This window comes from Battus philenor, unplaced genomic scaffold (genome assembly GCF_028537555.1).
Source record: "Battus philenor isolate CCGP_79_NKW_IND1 unplaced genomic scaffold, ilBatPhil1.0.hap1 SCAF_27, whole genome shotgun sequence".
Classification (NCBI taxonomy): Eukaryota; Metazoa; Arthropoda; class Insecta; order Lepidoptera; family Papilionidae; genus Battus; species Battus philenor.
The window spans coordinates 1,410,006-1,429,920 of NW_027181690.1; the positions used below are offsets into that span (position 1 = coordinate 1,410,006).

The following is a 19,915-nucleotide window of genomic DNA, read 5'->3' on the forward strand; positions in this document are numbered from 1 at the left end:
AATCGATTTTTCTATAAAATATATTTGTCTGAAACATTACTTTTCGGTCTCCTAAAATTTGGACATAAATGAATAGTTATCTTTTAGTGGTAGTACATTACGAGTACATATAATACTGTAACTTGTTGACGTTTAACTTAAGTTTATTAACTTGGTTAATATCTGATCAGAGATGTGTAACATCCGCATTGGTAACAATTTTTTGGGCAATTTTGCAAAAAGAAAATTTTTAATATCATTTATATCTAATATATAAAATTCTCGTGTCACGGTGTTCGAACTTGAACTCCTCCGAAACGGCTTGACCGATTTTTACCAAATTTTACATGCGTATTCAGTATGTCTGAGAATCGGCTACTATCTATTTTTCATACCCCTAAGTGATAAGGGTGGTCCACCCCTAAATTTTATTTTTAATTTTTTAGACAATTTTTTTGGTTTTTATTTTATTACTAGCTGACCCGGCGAACTTTGTTCCGCCTCAATGGCAATAAATAAGCAGATTGCGTTTTTTTTTTGGAAATATTACAAAAAAAAATTAAATAACTACATTAATCATTCATTATTATTTCTGTATTTTAGTACATAGGTTGCTCTTCACTTAAGTACCTTGTAATACACGACATTTTTTGTTTTATTATCAGGCGCAAAAACAAACAACGCAGATGGTCTTCCGACCCGTGAACATGCCACGTATAATTGACCATGTGAAAAACATGAATGTTCTAGATTTAAACCACAAACTTTTAAGGATTGGCCTTGTGATTTGTTGATGGTCATGGCGAATGCAAGACGTATCGGAAATTGAAGTCTTTTAAATTCAAACGGCATATCGGTTGGGATCATCGGGATCCTCGGAATGAGAACTTCCTCACCTTTGAATTTTCCTATCATTATCGTAGCGTAAATTACATTGTTCATCAATTTACTAACCACCAAACGCGTACCGTTGCACAGTTTTGGTTGGTTTATGTTTCGAAGCATGATTACTACGGAGCCAACCTTTAGGCGTAAATTGTGCGGTGGTAAGCCAGGCACGTCCAAAGAGTTTAAAAATTCAATTGGATAGTTGGTGGCTTCATCTTCATTTGTGACGCAGTCAATAGATTTGAATGAATGCATTGTTCCAATGATCTTATTTTGAATTATGTAGTTCAGGTCATCTACATCTTTATTCTTTGCCGCTAAAATTGCTCGCTCACTCAACCATTCATTATTTTTGTAGTTAGAAATAATATTTGGAAATACATTGTTGATAAGTTCGTCTTTTGATGAGACAAAATTACAGAAATTATTTGGAAATGATATTAATCCGCTCGATTCATCGACAGGTACTTGACCATTACCGATAGTCAGCAATTGCTCCGAGAAATCTTCAGCAGATGTATCATTAAGCAATGTAACTCTCATGTTTGTTGTCAGCTGCAGTTTCTTCACATAGCGCCATAGATTTGACGATTTGAGGCAAGCGTTTATTTCATCGACAGCCGTAGATCTTGGAATTACTGGCAGTATTTGGCGGAAATCGCCAGACAGTAAAATCATTGCTCCTCCAAAACATCTCGAGTCATTGCGTAAATCTTTTAATGTTCGGTTAAGTGCTTCTAATGCACGTTTATGCGCCATTGTGCATTCGTCCCAGATGATGATTTTCGATGCCGCTAAAACTTTGGCCATTGCTGAGTGTTTTGCAATATTACACGTTCGTTCTTCAATAGTTTGAAGATTTAACGGTAATTTGAATGCTGAATGAGCCGTACGGCATCCTTCTAACAATGTGGCTGCTATTCCAGAAGAAGCAACTGCAACCGCTATGTTGGATCTCGCCCGAACAGTTGCTAAAACTAATGACATAAGGAATGTCTTGCCAGTTCCACCAGGGGCATCTAGGAAATATAAACCACCATTTTCATCAGCGATTGCCTTCATTAAAGTATCATAAACTTCCTTTTGTTGGTAATTTAACAGGGGTACATTCCTTTGAACTACTAAATCTAATTCCTGGTGATCATATTCACGTTCCCGTTCCAATTCTCGATTAAATGCGTCATTCATTTCACGATTTGGCGCTGGCATTCCTAACCTGATTAATAAATTACCGCACATGAGGTAACACATATCTTCGATCAAGAGTAAAGCACGATTATGTATCTCCTCATTCATCTCAATATCGTGATTTCTGGAACTGACACGACTTTGATGTAAAATATCTTCTGACATACTATCCTTGTATTTGTGCCACAGGTTACATGGGTTTGATGGAAAACATGTCGAAATTATGATAGCGAATAATGTGCGTATCTGACTTGGAGATGCAGAGATAATGGCTTCAGCGATTGTCGTATCCCAATGGGTATCGTTTTCTAATAAGTTCAATTCTTCACATGCAGCACGATATGTTGGGAATATTACACCATTAACAGTTCGTAGTGTCTCAAATGAAGTTGGCCCACGCACATTTACCAGCAACAACCGCAAATAGAAACATTCATCATTCTTTGGATGAACTGTATACATACGACTAAGAGCATCAGTAGAACGCACATCTGGATACCCAGGAACCGCATCACCTTGCTTCCGTCTTTGAAAATTCTTGGATGAAGCATTCCAAGTATAATAACGTGGCATCTCCGAGTAAAGCAAAGTTCGTGCAAACTGATCGCTTTGGCAGATTGCAAAAAAACTGGTCAATGTAGTTGCTGGAGGTGTTTCAGCACGTTGCGTAGCATTCGAAGCCGTGAAATATACTCGTTGACCATTCTCCAGATGCACCGCCAAATGTATAACAGTAGGATGACGTTCGTGAATTGGAAATGCGAATATACGCCAAATCGCTTCATTACAGTTCACATAACGACCAACTTGATAGCGTGAAATTTCATCGTTGGTATTTGAGGATTGCAATCCAAAAACCGCCATATCACTGCCTTTCGTGACATATTTGCAAATATATTTTATGGACTTAACTGAATTGCAGTATTCAACGTTGCAATGTGTCTTGAACGTTTTAGAAATAAGTGGCGAATATGGAACAATCCAACTGTTGTCGACAACGAAATCCATTCTTTTCACTTTCGTTGTGACAGTTCGACCGTTGTCATCTGGTGATCGACGCCGATACAGCGGATACCCATCGTTGCCAGTGACAGTCTCCGCCGTTAATTTCCGTGGATATCGTTTAGAGCACTTTCCATCGACCATGCAAGGTGATTGGAGATTGATGGCACCACACGGTCCATGAATCATATTAGTAGTAACAACATCATGTAGGTCTGGATCGACTTAATGATCAGGAATCTCGGCACATATGATATCATCTATTTGGTCAGGTTGAATTCTTTCCACTAACCAAATAAGAATGTGTGCGTGCGGCAGGCCTCGCTTTTGCCATTCGATTGAATACATCCAGCATCGAGTATCTCCAAAGATGCGTTGTTTAACAATAAAGTTCATCAGGGACCGAATTTTTTGCCTGAATATACGTGCTGTGATGTCGTGTCTATCATTTGATGTTTGTCCGGGAAGCAGCAATTGAGTAATTTCTATCCATTTTGGATTACAGGTAAAAGTAATAAAGAGATCTGGCCGGCCGTAATGACGAACATATGTCATTGCATCTTGTGCATATTCATGCATATGACGTGGGCTACCAATGTACGTCGCCGGCAGAATAGTTAATCGACCATTATTAGCTGCATTTCCTTCAGTACTAACTGCATCACGTAAATGGATGTACTCCTCAGAACGCAGTTTGGCTTGGTTCAACCTAATAAATGTTAAACATTCCGTTTCTATTTTTACATACATGTTAACGCAATACTGCTGAAACAATCGATGAAACCGCAGCAAATAGTTGTCAGCATTTTGACGAATCATCAAACGATATGCATAATAATTCATTGAGCTAACTTTGTAGTTTCTTCACCTGAAATTCAAAATTGATTAATTAACCATTTCAAAGACAAATAATATAGAAATAAACCATTATTAAGATACTGATACTTTACCATTCAATGGATTTATCATTTTAATATTAAAATAATATCCATCTTCTCCTTGCCAATTCATCAGTGGGTATTGCAATGCGTCATATGATCGATGAGTTTCAGATATTTGTTGCAGTTGTCCAGTATCGCGACGTGTAAGCACAATATCGCGTTTTTCCAATTGTTCACTAACAATCAGGATGGCAACTTCGTCTACTGTTGGAGCATTAAATGTGCGTTCGTGTGTTCCAGATGGTCGTTTATCTGCTTTAATGACAACTTTATAGTCATCATTTGGCATTTGCTCTAAAGCACTCTTAAACAACCTGACCAATGCATGATGTTCATGAAGCAGACACTGCAAGTCTTGAATAATTGCACGCTTCATTCCTGCATTGATCCCTAGGCGTCGATCAAGTTGTTCTTCCATGTTGCCCATGAAATATATTTGTAAAAATTTATTCTGTGTACCTTCGAAAGGTAGTAATGATCCAATTCGATGGTGGATCTGTCCTTGTATCTACAAAATAAAAACCAGACAGTATTAACTGGGTTATAAACACTTTTTCTGTGAGAGGGTAGAGTTCAGTATTAGCAAATATAATACATACCAATAGATAAAGTAAGTTATTCTTTAACTACATTCTATGTAAGTACAAAAATAAATACCTTAAAAGTCGGATTAAATCCTCCTTCTTCGATAATGTCTGCCCCAAATGACGTCATTTGGAAACAACTATTGTATTTTCGAGTATTTGCAAGAAAGTGGCGTGATTCTTGTGTTTCGCCACAAAGCAATGAATACAATGGCTCATGTGGCGGAGTCAACACTGGCAATTTCACTTTACCATTAAGGCAGCATAACCCAGGCGTTTCTCCGGAAAACTTTAATGCACCACAATACTCGCAAACAACGTCCATTTGCCCAATGCAAACGCTAGGATGCAAGCTGTAATCATTGCTGCAATCGTATCGAAACGCTGCTCGATTCAAATCAGCTAAATATCTTGTTCTGCGTCGCACATTATCTATTTGTTGCCTTCTGTTGTTCGCTCGACGATTCTGCATTGCCAACCGAGCTGTTTCACGGGCTGCTTCACTTTGCTCTCGTGATTGAGAAGCACGAAGTCGAGCCATACTATCGCGGCGCTGTTCACGTGCAATTTCTTGTTCTTCTTCAGTCCTTTCATTTGCAGTATTTTGTATTCTTCTTGCATTACGGCTTTGTCGGGAAAGATTCGATCGTCTTGGTCGCGGCATTATTAATTAAACTTCACTTCACTTCAATCCACTTGTTAATTATTTATTTAATAGAAATAGTTTTAATATTGATTTCTTACAAATATCAAATTGTCATCCATACGTCAATACATAGCTGTCATTTTACGTCAATTACATAGCTGTCATTTGCGTTTTGTTATTCCAAGTCTGATTCTTTTTTGTTACACCACGTTTTATAGTGACTGCCGTTTCATGTCAAGTCACACGGGAACGCTGTCAAACGGGATAAAAAGTATCCTATGTCCATCTCCTGGCTCTAAGCTACCTCCCTACCAAATTTCAGCCGAATCTGTTCTGCCGTTCTTGAGTTATAAGTGGTGTAACTAAAACGACTTTCTTTTATATATATAGATGATACAGCATACAAAAATACATACAAACCTAAATTTTCACCCCTCTACAATCAACCCTTATCTTACATTTGTTAGTTAAAAACTTTAATTTTTGCAAAACAACGTTTGCGGGATCAGCTAGTATATAATAATAAGCAATGGTTCCAAAGACTCTTGTAGTAATCCTGATAGGGTTAGACAGACGTATATAGCCCTTGACGACAACCGCTTGCGTTTTTTTAATCATATAAGAATATCATCTTAACAAGTCACCATTGATACTAGATTCATTCAGTTTATCAAGAACATCATATTTTATCCAATCAAAGGCTTTGTTATTATCAGTTTCGTGAAAGTTCATCTGATCTCCATCCGTGCATTTAGATATGAATTCGTTGAAAAGCATAAGATTAGATATAACTGACCTGCTATAATAAACCATGTTGTTTTACCCGATAATCGCGATAATGCAAAGTACGTATGATTGAATACAAGTCACACAAAAGCCTTCGCAAATATGCACAACTTTGATAAGGGCCGATAGTCTTGTTGACGTTTTTTGATGTAGCAAATTTGAGCTGGCAGGTACAAAAGGCGCCCATCCTAAATTTTTTTAAAAAGCGAAGCCTTGGAACTCCTGGGAGAACCTCCGCTACATACTACGAGTACTACAAGTATGTTTTTTGACCCCTGTTTTTGGGGTCATCTCGTACTTCGTATTATTTTAGTTCTCATTTTTTCCTTCCATATGTCATTTGTTCATTCAAAGTATATTTTTTTTCCTTTTAAATGGCCAAATGGCCAATTGGAAAGCTCTCGTACCACTGTGACTGTGGGATAGGGACTTTTATTTTGTTCTTGTTCTTTTGTATTTTTTCTTTCTTTCTACATTTCTTCTGCTTTTCCATTTGAATCGATTCTTTCATTCCTCACCTCGTTCCTCAATTCTACATTTCTTTATCCTTTATTATTTATTTTACTATTTCCATTTATTTTTACATTTCAACTTTTATTTAATGGAATCAGGCGTTACCTTGCGGAAGTCCATCCTAAGTAAGAAAAGGATCAATATTTAGCCGCTTCCGCACATACAGTGGTGGTCGTGCAACAAATGCACTTTTGTGTGCAATTTTAGATTTTTTTGTATATTTATTATTATTTGTAATGTCAAATGGTATAAAATACGACTGTTTGAATAAAATTGTAATCGATTTTGCATTATACATTGTAATACTCAAACCGGCAACCATTTATTAATTGATAATATGTAAAATAATACATATATAATCATGAATTCTTTAAAACCATTAGATATTTATTCATTTACAACACATATCGAAGATATAAACAGTTACAATGTATTATTAATGTATGTATCATTTGTATTTAAAACAGACATTAATATAGGCTTGAATTATAATAACAAATTAAAACTGCAATTTCAGTTTTATGTGTAACTTAAATGTATGCATTTATTTTATCTACCGCATTCATCTGTGAAGTGGTTGGAATGGATTAATCTGACAAAGGAAGTTGTCGATACGAATCATACTGCATTTTAAGATATCACTTTGATACTAATTCTATTTTTATATTAATCTATCAATCAACCATTCTTGTATCTACATTATGACATTCACAAGATATCGTTATATTCAATTCAAAGTGTCAAATAAAGTGCATTATTATCATGATACAAAATTCAATCAATATACTTTTTTCTTTTATTTTAATGGCTGCCGCTATCAGAGGCCTCTTGTACCTCTAACTTATTTATGGGTTAGGGACTTTTATTACTTTTTAATAACTTTTTACTTATATTTTAATTTTTGCGCTCTTTTTCCATGCATCTTAAGATCTTTCATTCTTTTCTTACATTCTTCATTTCCTCTGTCTTGCCCTTTCATTCCCTTTTTCCCTTTTTTCTGATGCTTTTCATACTTCACCTTGTTCCTCAGTTTTTTTACAAACTTTTTTATTTTTTTATAAAAATTATTTGTATACTTAAATTAGTTTTATTTTATTTACGTTTTTCTTAGATAATCGACTCATTACTTTTTATTACGTTTATCACAATTTTCCTACATAGCCTAAGAAACCCTGGTCGCATCTCATCATTCTCGATAAGCGCAGCTATAGTGTCCTCGCAGATCTTAGTGCCTAACCGGCATTCGGAGCCGACTCGGAGTCCTCCGAACGTGGGATAATTGGCCACAAGGTGGACCACGATCAGTCCCACGCTCGGTTTACAGAAGCTATATAATTTAATTAATTTGGGGCCTCCCATACTTCCCCTGTGGAATAGGGATAATATTTTCTTAATAATTCATTCACATTGTGGGATTCTTCCAAGAGCCGGTAGTAATGTGTAGAGTAGTAGAAGTATGTATATTCTTTCTAGATTCGCCCGTATTTATATCGACATAAGAACAATTTTGTTTCTGTGGAATTCCCCTTTTCGATGCACCGCTGACTATGACATAATGCTGCTGCCATAATACCGATGTAAATAAAGAATTTTATTTCTTTTTTTATTTTATTTCTTTGATTTTTTTATAATCTGTTTTTATCCAGTATTTTCTGGCAACAATCTCCCCTTTTTGGGGACTTCTCGTTCCTCCCTGGAACATGTAGGATAGATACGTTACAATTCGAGTGAAGTGTTTTTCATTCAACAAATTCTTTTATTACACTTTTCTCGTGTCATCTCCTATATTACAATTTTATTCTGTCTTTTACAATATCTTTCTTTTACATTCAAATCATCTGCCGTGCATCACCTTCCTTCCCTCATCTTCACAGTTTTGAATTTTTCGATTTTATTTACATTTTACTATTTATTTAAATTATTTATTTCTAGTTTTATTTATACAATTATAGCTATTTTATCATCTTTTATTAATTACTAAACGTATGTTGCTTTATTCATGACTAGCTTGGGATCTTACATCACCGTCTTTTACTTAGTTCCGAGACTTATTCCTTTCTATTGTATATAGTACTACTTTTTTGTAGAATTCTTGAAATATAGCAGTATGCCTCGCATTGCCTAACTCAGGGATAAGAAACCCGCGGGCCGCATGCGGCCCTCGAGGCATGTAAAAATTTAATTTATTTTTATTTAAAAAAAAAACCAAGTAGCAAGGCTTAAAGTATAACAAAGTGTCTAATTAGTTTTGAATATCTTAAATACAAACATATACCACGTTTATAACATGTTTTGAACCTTGTGTATATACTTTATTTTCTTCATGGCCCCTTGTTTTTGAAACTGCGGCCCTCCGAGCAAAAAAGGTTGCTCACCTCTGGCCTAGCTCAAGGTCATCCACATGTATAGCTACACTAAGTTCTCTTCCGGTCTATTCTGCAGGAAAGGTGTCCCTAGCTAACAATCTTCTCTGGATAGAACCACTAACACCAGACGATGAGGAACTCGCAGAACTGGGCAGGCAACATTACGTAAGAATTTAAAAAAATTATGAATTTAGCTTCGCCATGTTTATATACGAATAGAGCACTAGCTCAACGATTGACAAAGACTTGCGATGGTAAGGTAAGGATTCAAATCCCGGGATTCATTAGTCCACAAATAAATTTCCAAAGGATGTGCAACAGCGTCCGTATAGCGATTATCTTATATCTACACATATATATCTTTTAGAAAACCTACGCCTTGCAGTAGGCGTCTATTGGTTGAAACTACATATTGTATGTCATATACATCTTTTATATAAAATTCTCGTGTCACGGTGTTCGAACTTGAACTCCTCTGAAACGGCTTGACTGATTTTTACCAAATTTAATATGCGTATTCAGTAGGTGTGAGAATCGGCTACTATCTATTTTCTATACCCCTAAGTGATAAAGGTTGTTCACACTTAAATTTTTTTTTATTTTTTTAACGAAATTTTTTGTTTTTATATTTTTATGATACAGCTTACAAGAATACATACAATCATAAATTTTCACCCCTCTACGATCAACCCTTATTTTTTATTTGTAAATTAAAATATCAATTTTTTTTTTGCAAAACAACGTTTGCGGGATCAGCTAATTTTCTTATAAAATACTGTCTGAGAAGTCTTATATTTGATTTCAACTTAAATCATTACTACTTTTGTATATATTTCCAATTATATTTTTATTTATTTATTTACTCTTTATTCACACAAAAAATGTACAATAGCGGATTTAACGCCATATGCGTTCTCTATCAGTCTACCTCAGGACACAAGGGAAACAATCGAGGCAGGTGTTTAAACTATAATAAAATAGAACATATAGGTATGTTATACATACCTACTAACGATACAATAACAATATTTACAAATAATCCTCGTATAAATATTTATATACAATACATAAATAATATATACATATACTTCGTGTAGATAAATATAAATAATAATAACTATTGTTGTGTAGATTCTGCTTTCTGCATATGTTCCCGAAGTTTCCGTTTGAAACTATAACGGCTTTTTAATTTTTAAATCGCCAAAATATGATATTCATTTATTTATTCGCTTCATTATCCACGTAAGATCATGTATAATGATTAATTTACTTCAAAAATGTACACAGAACCTAATTAAATAGAAGCTAGTCAACTTATAACATTCTATATCTTAACTGAAGCAAAAAAAAAACACATCTTAAACTAAAAACTTAGAACAAACTGTGTTATAGTAACTAAAGGTTCACATTCTGATATAAGAGTCTAAAATAAACATTACAAGTGTCTTTAAGTATTGTAAACTTAATAAAAAACATTCCTCGGTCACTAATAATATAAAATATTATTCGGTTAAATAGAGAGCATGGCTGTTCCATACCGAATGCTTTAATTGACAGTGCATCGTAATATAAGGGTTTAATATCATGAAGTGTTCCCATAGTCAGGTTAAGAGGGGTTTGGAAATGCGTAGTCTGACAATAGGTCGATTATTTTCTTTTAAATTAGTGTGTCGTCTGTCGGAATTCGCAGGTTAACTATTGGGCGATCGTATGAATATAATCGCCCATTAGTTAAACCGCTACCACAATAGTTTTTTTTTTTTAAATATATAAGAATCTATATTTCACAAACATAAGGGTCCGTGCTTTTGTTTGTACAATTACATACAATATTTTCGAATATTTTTTTGCTCACGTTTTTGCATATCATATTGTTTACTAAGTCTCTTAAACTATTTGAAACTAAGCTGAAGTCAACTTATTAAAATGATTATTTTTTTATGATTTACCACATTAGTTAACCCGCTACCACAATAGTTAACTAACTGCCAAAATACTTAACTCGCTACCACAATAGTTAAACTACTGCCACAATAATCAACCTGCTACCGCAATAGTTCACTCGGTACAATAGTTAATCAACTACCACAATAATTGACCCGCTAGCACAATAGTTAACCAACTAACACAATAATTAACCCACTACCACAATAGTTACCTGCCACTACAATAGTTAACCCGGTACCACAATAGTTAACTCTATACCACAATAATCTACCTGCTACTACAATGGTTATTCCTCTACCACAACAATTAAACCGCTAACATGATAATTATTCTGCTACCAAAATAGTTAACTCACTACCACAATAGTCAACCCGCTACCATAATAGCTCGCTACGACATCTGTAGCTATGGTACACCATAACTTCAGATGTACCAGCTATGTGTCCTTAACAATGAAATTACCTATTGTAGCTGCCATTGAACTTTCATATTTTATCGCCCAATCGCTAATTCACGAGTCACGACCGACGCCAAAATTATCATCCTGTTGACAGATGACAGACTTCGAGAAACGGCTGAAATGCAAATGTAATATAATATGGAATAGCGTGTCTATGGGAACCTCTCACGATGTTATTCCCACATGTTTATAAATAGTCATCCAACCTTGACAAATACAAGAATTCCGTGACAGTGTTCCATGTGGAACAATCATGTGATACTTCATCCAATTGTCTTTTATTTTATTTAGGATAGAGAATTACTATTTTCAATGGTACTCATACTAAATTATGTTTTATTTTATAAGTCTGGGCGTTACTCTCATCCGATATACTCTAAAGAAGGAGGATGGCCACCTTCCATTGAAAAGTTGATGGCGGAATACAGTAGACAGCAAGGATTCAGCAGGTCAAGGTTACCTGCTTTCACTGAGGAAGAAATAAAACTGATGAAAGGTGAGGTTTAAATATATTTCGTATAGATGTACCCCTAACTAGCTCGGGCTATGGACTTTTATTTTCGCTTTTTTTTAATAATTTGCGCTCTTCTTTCATACATCTTAAGATTTTTCACTCCTTTCCTTATTTTCCATATTTCATCTGTCTATTCTTCCATTCCATTTTCTCTCTTTTCATCAGTACGATGTATGAAGACGAAGTGATGATTAAAGTCATCCATTGAGCAATGAAGAGGGATTTGCTCGAAGTTTTGCTGTGAGATCGAGTCAATGATGAGCAGTTCAGTAGAACCAAAGTCGAATAATTCGAAGAATTGCTTATCTGAAGTGACAATGGGAGGTTCACATTTCTCGTGCAACTGACTGCAGTTGGGGCTGAAAGGTTTTTGAGTGGCGACCATAATTTGGTAGACGTGGTAGTCGCAGGACAGCAGAAGACCAGTCATGGTAAGAAAGGGACCAATATTTAGCTACTTCCGCTATGCAGCAGTAGTCGTGCAATGAAGTGCACCGCCCGCAAGTCCGCTGATAAATGCGCGTGCGGTAAACAATGCGAAACACAACTACCACAGTTAATTCACTCTACACGTGTTTCACCCTTCCACGAGGCATCCTCAGGAGATATTACACCGACCAGTGCCAAAGTTGGCTAACTCGGTGTTTACCGCTGTCGGTTTCCCGCTAACTAAACCTATATAACCTTAACTACGCTAGCTAGCTATATTCGATGAGTGGCTCACTCGGTGTTTGGCGCATTTTTTGCCGCACGTGCATTAATCAGCAGGCCGGCGGGCGGTGTATTTTATTGCACGACTACTGCTGCATAGTAGAAGTAGCTATATATTAGTTAATTTGTTACTTAGGATGGTCTTTCGCAAAGTAACGCCTGAATCTATTAGATACCAGTCACGGTGATGATATTTGGAGATCTATGACTTGCAATGATGTTCTATCGTAGATGCTCTTCAAGGTCAATCCGTACCACATCTATAAGGCTTACCGACCAGCGCCATCTAGTAGGTTGTAAGTGAAAATATGATGGATTAGTTACCTTCAGATTTCATGTACCAAAAATAATTTCCACTATTCACCTCAGTTAACATTACAATGATTATACACGATTATACGTTTAAAATGCATGTAATAGATAACAATTTTTGTTTTTAAATACTCAGGATCATTCGACTTCCACGCCTTTAATCACTACACAACCAACTTGATAAGGCCAGCGAAACTCGGGGAAGACCCAGGGGTGTGGTTCCTGAACGGCTCCAGAGAACTGAATGCGGTGCTGGAGGTGAACTCGTCTTGGCCTCAAGGAGCGTCGCAATTGATGAGGGTAATTTTAAATTTCACTCTTAAACACTAGATAAAAAATCTTTAATATAGATGAAATTTATGCTATTATATATATACAGGTTAATTAGTTATGTTTAAAAAGATAAGATCATTTATCTGCAGTTTTACACACAGAAATATTTCATTCATTTATTTTTTTCTCTTGGAATGCGACAGACAAATAATTCTGTCTACAAGGACAGATGGTAGACAGTAATTAGTTTTAATATATTATTTATATCTTGAATACTATTTTTAACTATATTATCATTGCCTTATTTAGTATTGCTCAAACCTTTTAATTGAATAGGTAGTAAGATATACACATACATACATATATATATATATATATATATATGTATGTGTGTGTGTGTGTATATATATTAAGTGTAAGCAAATGAACTGTACATTTACATATATATATATATACATATATTCGTAGGAGCGTCTTTTCACTCTATATTTCTCGTAACATAACATTGATTTCACTGATAAGATACGTGTAAGAAGGTGTACGTAATAAGTAAATAAAACCTAAAACAGTTGGTGTATGTATATAAATATATATATAGAGCAACTATCATCGCTACAAGCAATAAAAACAAAAACCGAACATTGTTTTTAAATACAGATGTATAAATCCATTATCATTTACCATTAATTACCTGTATAACATTCTATATTTATTTTATTACTTATTCACAAATTTACAAAAAATTTGTTTGTACAGCTTAATTAAAAACTTTAAGCTGAACAAACAAGTTTTAATAAGCCAACGCATTATGACCTAAAGTAACCTTGACTTGAACAAAAAAACTAAAGACTCTTTCACACCACGCAGTGTTTAAATAAACGTTCAATGGGCATGCAATGCATTACTTAAACAAATAATATAATAAAATACATATAGTATTGATTATATAGAAATAAATTCGGATTGTATTGTGTGTGTTTATGTATTGTGGCATTATCCATAGAGCTCATAGTCTTGGATATATTGACAACACGAAGTCTTTGTTTCCCCCCCGTGGTTAAATATTAACTTTGCCGTCGTAACAAGAAAGTTTTCTTCATATTCCAACAAGCTATTTTATAAGTAGGTATAGCTTACAGTATTGTATTAGTTACGGCCTTTCTTCTTATGACGGCAGAATAACACTCGTTGTTTTTATGCCTGTAGCACATCTCTGTTGCGAAACTAAGCGGCCAACTGCGATAGATTCCAAGACAACACTCTTAGCTGTCTCAGGGAGCGCCGCAGCGCCCCCTGAGACAGCGGCGCCCGTGTGCATTGCACACCCTGCTCTATAGGTTAAGCCGCCCCTGATAAAAAGTAACTTAAATTATACGAAGACTGGTAGGAAGTGGCATCAATATTCGGACGACCTTTAAAAGATTGTCCGTCTCTTTCTCCAAAATTTAAATGACCCAGCGATGATCTATTTTGCCCACTATGTGAACACTAACTGCAACTTTAACTTGCTAATTTTCTAAGCTATATTACATATAACAATCATTGTTATTATGCATGTAGCACAGGGCTCCTTAAACTATGGGCCGCGATGGAGTCGAGAGATTTTAATGTCAAATATTTATATATACCATTTTATAACATCACTAGAGTTGGCGGAATACACTTTACTTGCAGCCTCTAGACACGCGCATTCGTTTAAGGTTTTAAACTAATATAAATATAATTTCTATAATTTTTTGTGCAAATTTTAATTTTAGATTTTTGTATGTTTCATAACGAATTTCAAAACTATACATTTTCATATGTATTACGTATATTGTTGCCTAATAAATAAATTATCAAAAAATATTAATTTATATTCTTTTATATTTGTATGGGGTCGTCAAGAAACTCGCGATCATAAATGGGGTCGTGAATGAGAAAAGTGTAAGAAGCCCTGATATAGCACATCTCGTTATCGTTTGATAATTGCCGCCACCGCGCTGGCTGGCCGCTTCTGTCATATTATTGTTGTACCATGATGGTCCAAGACGATGCTCTTAGCTGTCTCAGGGAGCGCCGCGGCGCCCGTGTATATATTTTTTTATTGGCCCCCGCTATTGAGGGCCTCTCGTACCCCTAACTTTTTGGGATTAGGGACTTTATTGTTCAATAATTTTTTTTCAGTCTTTTCTTTATTTATCACTCCTTTCACGCGTCACAACATCTTTCATTCTTTACTTTTGTCCTTCACAATATCTTTCGTTATGCTCTTTTATACCTTCTTTCTTTCCTCGCCTTTCATTTACCCGACATTTTATTTATTTTTATTCTTTAATTTTATCTTACATTTATTTTATCTTTATTTAAACATTTATTTTACTTTCTTAATTCTTTATTACACATTTCTTTTTCTATTTCTTATTATTAGTTAACAATTTATTTTGTGCAGAGTTTATTAAGTACCTTATTCTATACAGTTTTATTTCTTTCAACCGTATCACTCGCCACCCCACGAGCGAAGCCCCTGTATATTTCATACTCTGCACTATAGGTTAAGCCGCCCTGGTTCATATCAAGGCCCCAGAAACAGGTGAACTTAAAATTTATGCTGGGTGATCCTGTCTTGGTTCTATTTTCTATGGTTCCCACTATTGGGGATCTTTCGTAATACTCGTACTATCTTAGGACAGGAACTATTCATTTTCTTTTTAATAAATTTTTTACCATTTTTTTTTATTCTCTCGCTTCACTAGAGCGTTATCTCCGTCGCACGAAATACGACTGACAAAACGTCACATAGGTAGTGTGGGACAGAGATAGTGCTCTACGAAGCCGAAATTAGCCGAATGTCTCTTTCCAAATGTCGATTAACAATCTTTATCGCCGGGTACTATACGTGCATGCATTAGAAAATAATATATTACTTTTAATAATCATTAAATTGAAATTCTAATCATTATAATTAATTCATGTAAATTTCTATGAAAAATAAATTAAGAAGAATCAAAATCAATATTAATTTTTTAAAATCATAAATCATTATGGACCTCTCTACGGTTAAAGGTTTCCAACCATGAAAACAATATTCAACGATAAAAACCTTCAGACAATTACAATTGTATGTTCAATAAAGCTTGTCAAACTGGCGACCCGATTTGAACAATTCCGGTCCTATCAATATATCCTTTGGCATTGTATTTTAATGATCCATGAAGTCAATTTATTAACTTTATAGATATTTATTACATTATGTATATGTTTGTCATAAAATATATATTTTGATGATTATATATTTAGTTTTTTGCGACTCAACTAACATTAAGCAATATATATTTAAGTTAACTTTTGAATTTGACACTCCTGTATTAACTTATTGATTTATGACGTCAATTTGAACCAACCATATCTAATTTATAAAAATGTGGCTTAAGACTCGTTAGCTCAATAGGTAAGAGCGCCGATATAAACTAATGCTTGACCATCGGAGGGCGGAGGTTCAAATCCTTCACGAGTCAGATTTTTTTTTTTTTTATATTTTATTTTTCATAATTAATTCATATGTAATTTTTTTATTAATTAATGTAATTTTTCTATTCAAATATTAATGGTTAGGATATCTAATTATTTTCATTTAATTCACACAATAATTATTTTTAAAAAATAAAACTGATAATTGTGTAAATTTTCAGCAATTACCTGATTTTACAATAAAATCAAGCCGATATATATATAGCGTGTTCGCAAAAAGATTTGTTTTAGAAGGTTGAATATGTACCTTTATTTTGTTCATTTATTTAAGGTATATACTATCTAAAATCAATGGTTTTGTCATGTCTTGCTTCCGTATCTTACTATCGATAATAAAGACACTGCTATGTTGATATCTTGTAATCACAGTTATAATGAACTTTTGCATAGGGAACTTGGATAATCTAATTTCATTTAATCGTCACAACGCGCCAAAATATTTGACATTTGTCTGTGTGGTGCGTTCAGAAACGTGCGTTATGAAACATGCAAATTACTATACATTCATAAATAATAAATAACATGATGTTTATATATATTAATAAAAAGCGTTTTCAAAATTATAACTATCCAATATTAAAATAAACTATATTTTTCTATCTGTCACCGAAGACTGAACTGCGAGAAGTAATTAACTTATAAGAATGCGACAATTTATATAAAATAAATACACTACTGCAACATTTTTCAGAATAATCACTTTATAGAAAACGATTGTAAATAGGTTTACAAATCTTTTATTATAATATAATTTAATATTAATTTCTGAACGTAAGTCTTAATAGTAGTCATGTTGTTTTATTTTCTTCGTATGTTGCCAGGTTTACCCCGAAGGTATTCGCCGACTGATGTCGTGGCTGAAGGAACAATACGGAGACGTTGAATTATTGATAACCGAAAACGGATACTCAAACACTGGACATTTGCTGAATGATGAAAATAGGATCCAGTTTATCAGAGACTATTTGGAACAGGTAAATGCTTGAACATGTTGTCAACATAAAGTTCAAAATTGTTAATTATCAAAGTTCATAATGCATATTTAAACATGGATTGGATCATGCTCTTTGCCCAATTTAGTATTTTTGGTACGATCGACGCTCACTGCAAAATGGCCGATTGACTAATGATTGGTTTTCGACTTTAACAATATAGCTGGTCCACCTTGTGGGTAACTTACCCACTTTCTGTCACAATAGCCACCAGTTTATATTAACCTGATATTAATTACGATTCCATGTATAACATATTTATTAATATCCGAAACGCACCAGAAAAGCCATGTTCTACTACTCCCCGGAATTGCTTTATATACACTATTGCATGAGTAGTACGTACTCAATATTTATGAATTGAAATTTTGAAAAAATGAAATCTGTATGGACGTCATAAATAATTTTCACGCCATCTATCGAGTAATTGTAAAAATATTTAGTAATTTTCATTGTTTAATAAGTAATTTTGAAAATTCTTTTGATTCTAAAAATAAATATTTATTTAGTTTTATATAGTACGCGAGGAAGTATATTTTAACATTAATCTTAATTTATAATAATTTTTTTAGGTATTATTATCTATTTGGGAGGACGATGTTAAAGTAATCGGCTACACGTATTGGTCTCTAATGGATAACTTCGAATGGATTGACGGATATGGGTTAGTATGAATATTAACATTTTTAAAATAACTTAAGAATTATATTTCCACTGATACACAAAACTATGTTTATTTTGATGACAACGCCATCTGTTGTGGTGGATACAAAACTTTAGCATTAAAAGATAACTACCACCTTGAGTTAGTTCCTCTAGCTGATGCCGGCGCTATTTTTGCTAGAGTTAGCGAGGTTTCAATTGAAGTATGGAAGATAACACTCTGTTACGTTAGTATTGTTCCTCTATGCTAATAAAGCTGCAGCGTGAGGCATATATTCCCAAAGTTGGTACAATATATACACTAGATGGCGTTGATAAGTATTTAACTGACCACACAAGATCACAGATTAAATTGCCTTATTTACCGAAAATACTTACATAGTTTTCATTAGATTTATTTTTATTGCCATAATTAAGTCAATGGTTAAAATTAATCAATTATGTAATAGTGATAGAATACCAATCCATCTGTATTTTATAATAGCAAATTGGTAAAAGATTAGCATATTGTACGTATGTTTAGTGTATTCTCTCTATTACTTTAGTTCTAGATGATGGTTTATTAGATTTAATCACGAAAAAAAATGTTATTTTTTTCTAGAATACCAGACTTGTTCTCTTGAGCATATATTAATATATAAAATATAATTTCAGAGTAAAATTCGGACTTTATGAAGTGGATTTCGACGACCATGAACGCACCCGAACGCCTCGAGCGTCAGCACAATACTACTCTAATATCATACGCACAAATACACTCGACTTGGATTAGACAGAAGGAAATCATATACTTAGACGAACATAGCGCGAAGGTTCCTAGGACAATGCCCCTCATAGTCACGTCTCAGTTCCTTATTTGTCTATTAATCTGCTTTTTGTAATTATATTACATTTTTAACTAACACTTCAGACATGTCAAACTTGTAGATGACACTTGAGGATATTTTATTGCTCGCTTGCTAATTTGTCAATCGCATTCGACGTCAAAATAAGCGTCTTGACTATTTTAACTTAGCATATCAGCATTACCGTTGCTAGCTTACTTCTTTAAATATAAAAAATATAAATTTAAAAGTGCGTATATATTCCTATTTGACTAAAGACATTTTGAATTAAAATAATAATTAAAAAAAGAAAAAATTTTGGCGCCCGTAGCTTATTATCTCTCTGTGATCTATGTAAACTACAGATAATAAATGTCAAATTAAGATGACATTAAAAAAATATATTAATTTGATATTTATGATTTTTTTATTTAAATACCTTCTCGCTTATCGAACGCTTGTTATGTTAAGTAAGCTGGGAAAGGTTAATAAGTGCTTAATTTTCAAAAAAAAACTTGTTTTTAACAATAGTTTGACTACTGATATATTGATTATTAATTTTCAGTCTAATATTTTAATAAAAACAATAGAAATACATCTAATTTAACCATTGATAATGCTAATTTGTTGGCTATTTAGACTAGTTTTTTTTTGTGCATATTTTTTAATATTGTTCACATTCAGTTTAATGTAAAAATTATTACTATAAATACTTTTAAATAATTACAATTAACAGTCAATATTATGTACGCTTCCAAATAGATTAAAAATGTTACAAATGTAAATTTGTAAGCTTATGTAAATTTATTTAAAATT

The 19,915-nt window shown here is 33.8% G+C and overlaps 1 protein-coding gene across 1 annotated transcript in view; it reads left to right on the forward strand.

The window, feature by feature from the left end:
• LOC137925405 (myrosinase 1-like) overlaps positions 1–19,606 on the forward strand; it is a 36,903-nt gene extending 17,297 nt beyond the window's left edge. The window contains exons 6-11 of the mRNA XM_068768837.1: positions 8,970–9,058; positions 11,649–11,796; positions 12,974–13,137; positions 17,442–17,594; positions 18,185–18,276; positions 18,930–19,606. Of these exons, the coding sequence (XP_068624938.1) occupies positions 8,970–9,058; positions 11,649–11,796; positions 12,974–13,137; positions 17,442–17,594; positions 18,185–18,276; positions 18,930–19,047 (764 nt within the window). The 3' untranslated portion in view covers positions 19,048–19,606. The remainder of the gene's footprint in view (positions 1–8,969; positions 9,059–11,648; positions 11,797–12,973; positions 13,138–17,441; positions 17,595–18,184; positions 18,277–18,929) is intronic.
• The last annotated feature ends 309 nt before the right edge of the window (positions 19,607–19,915 follow it).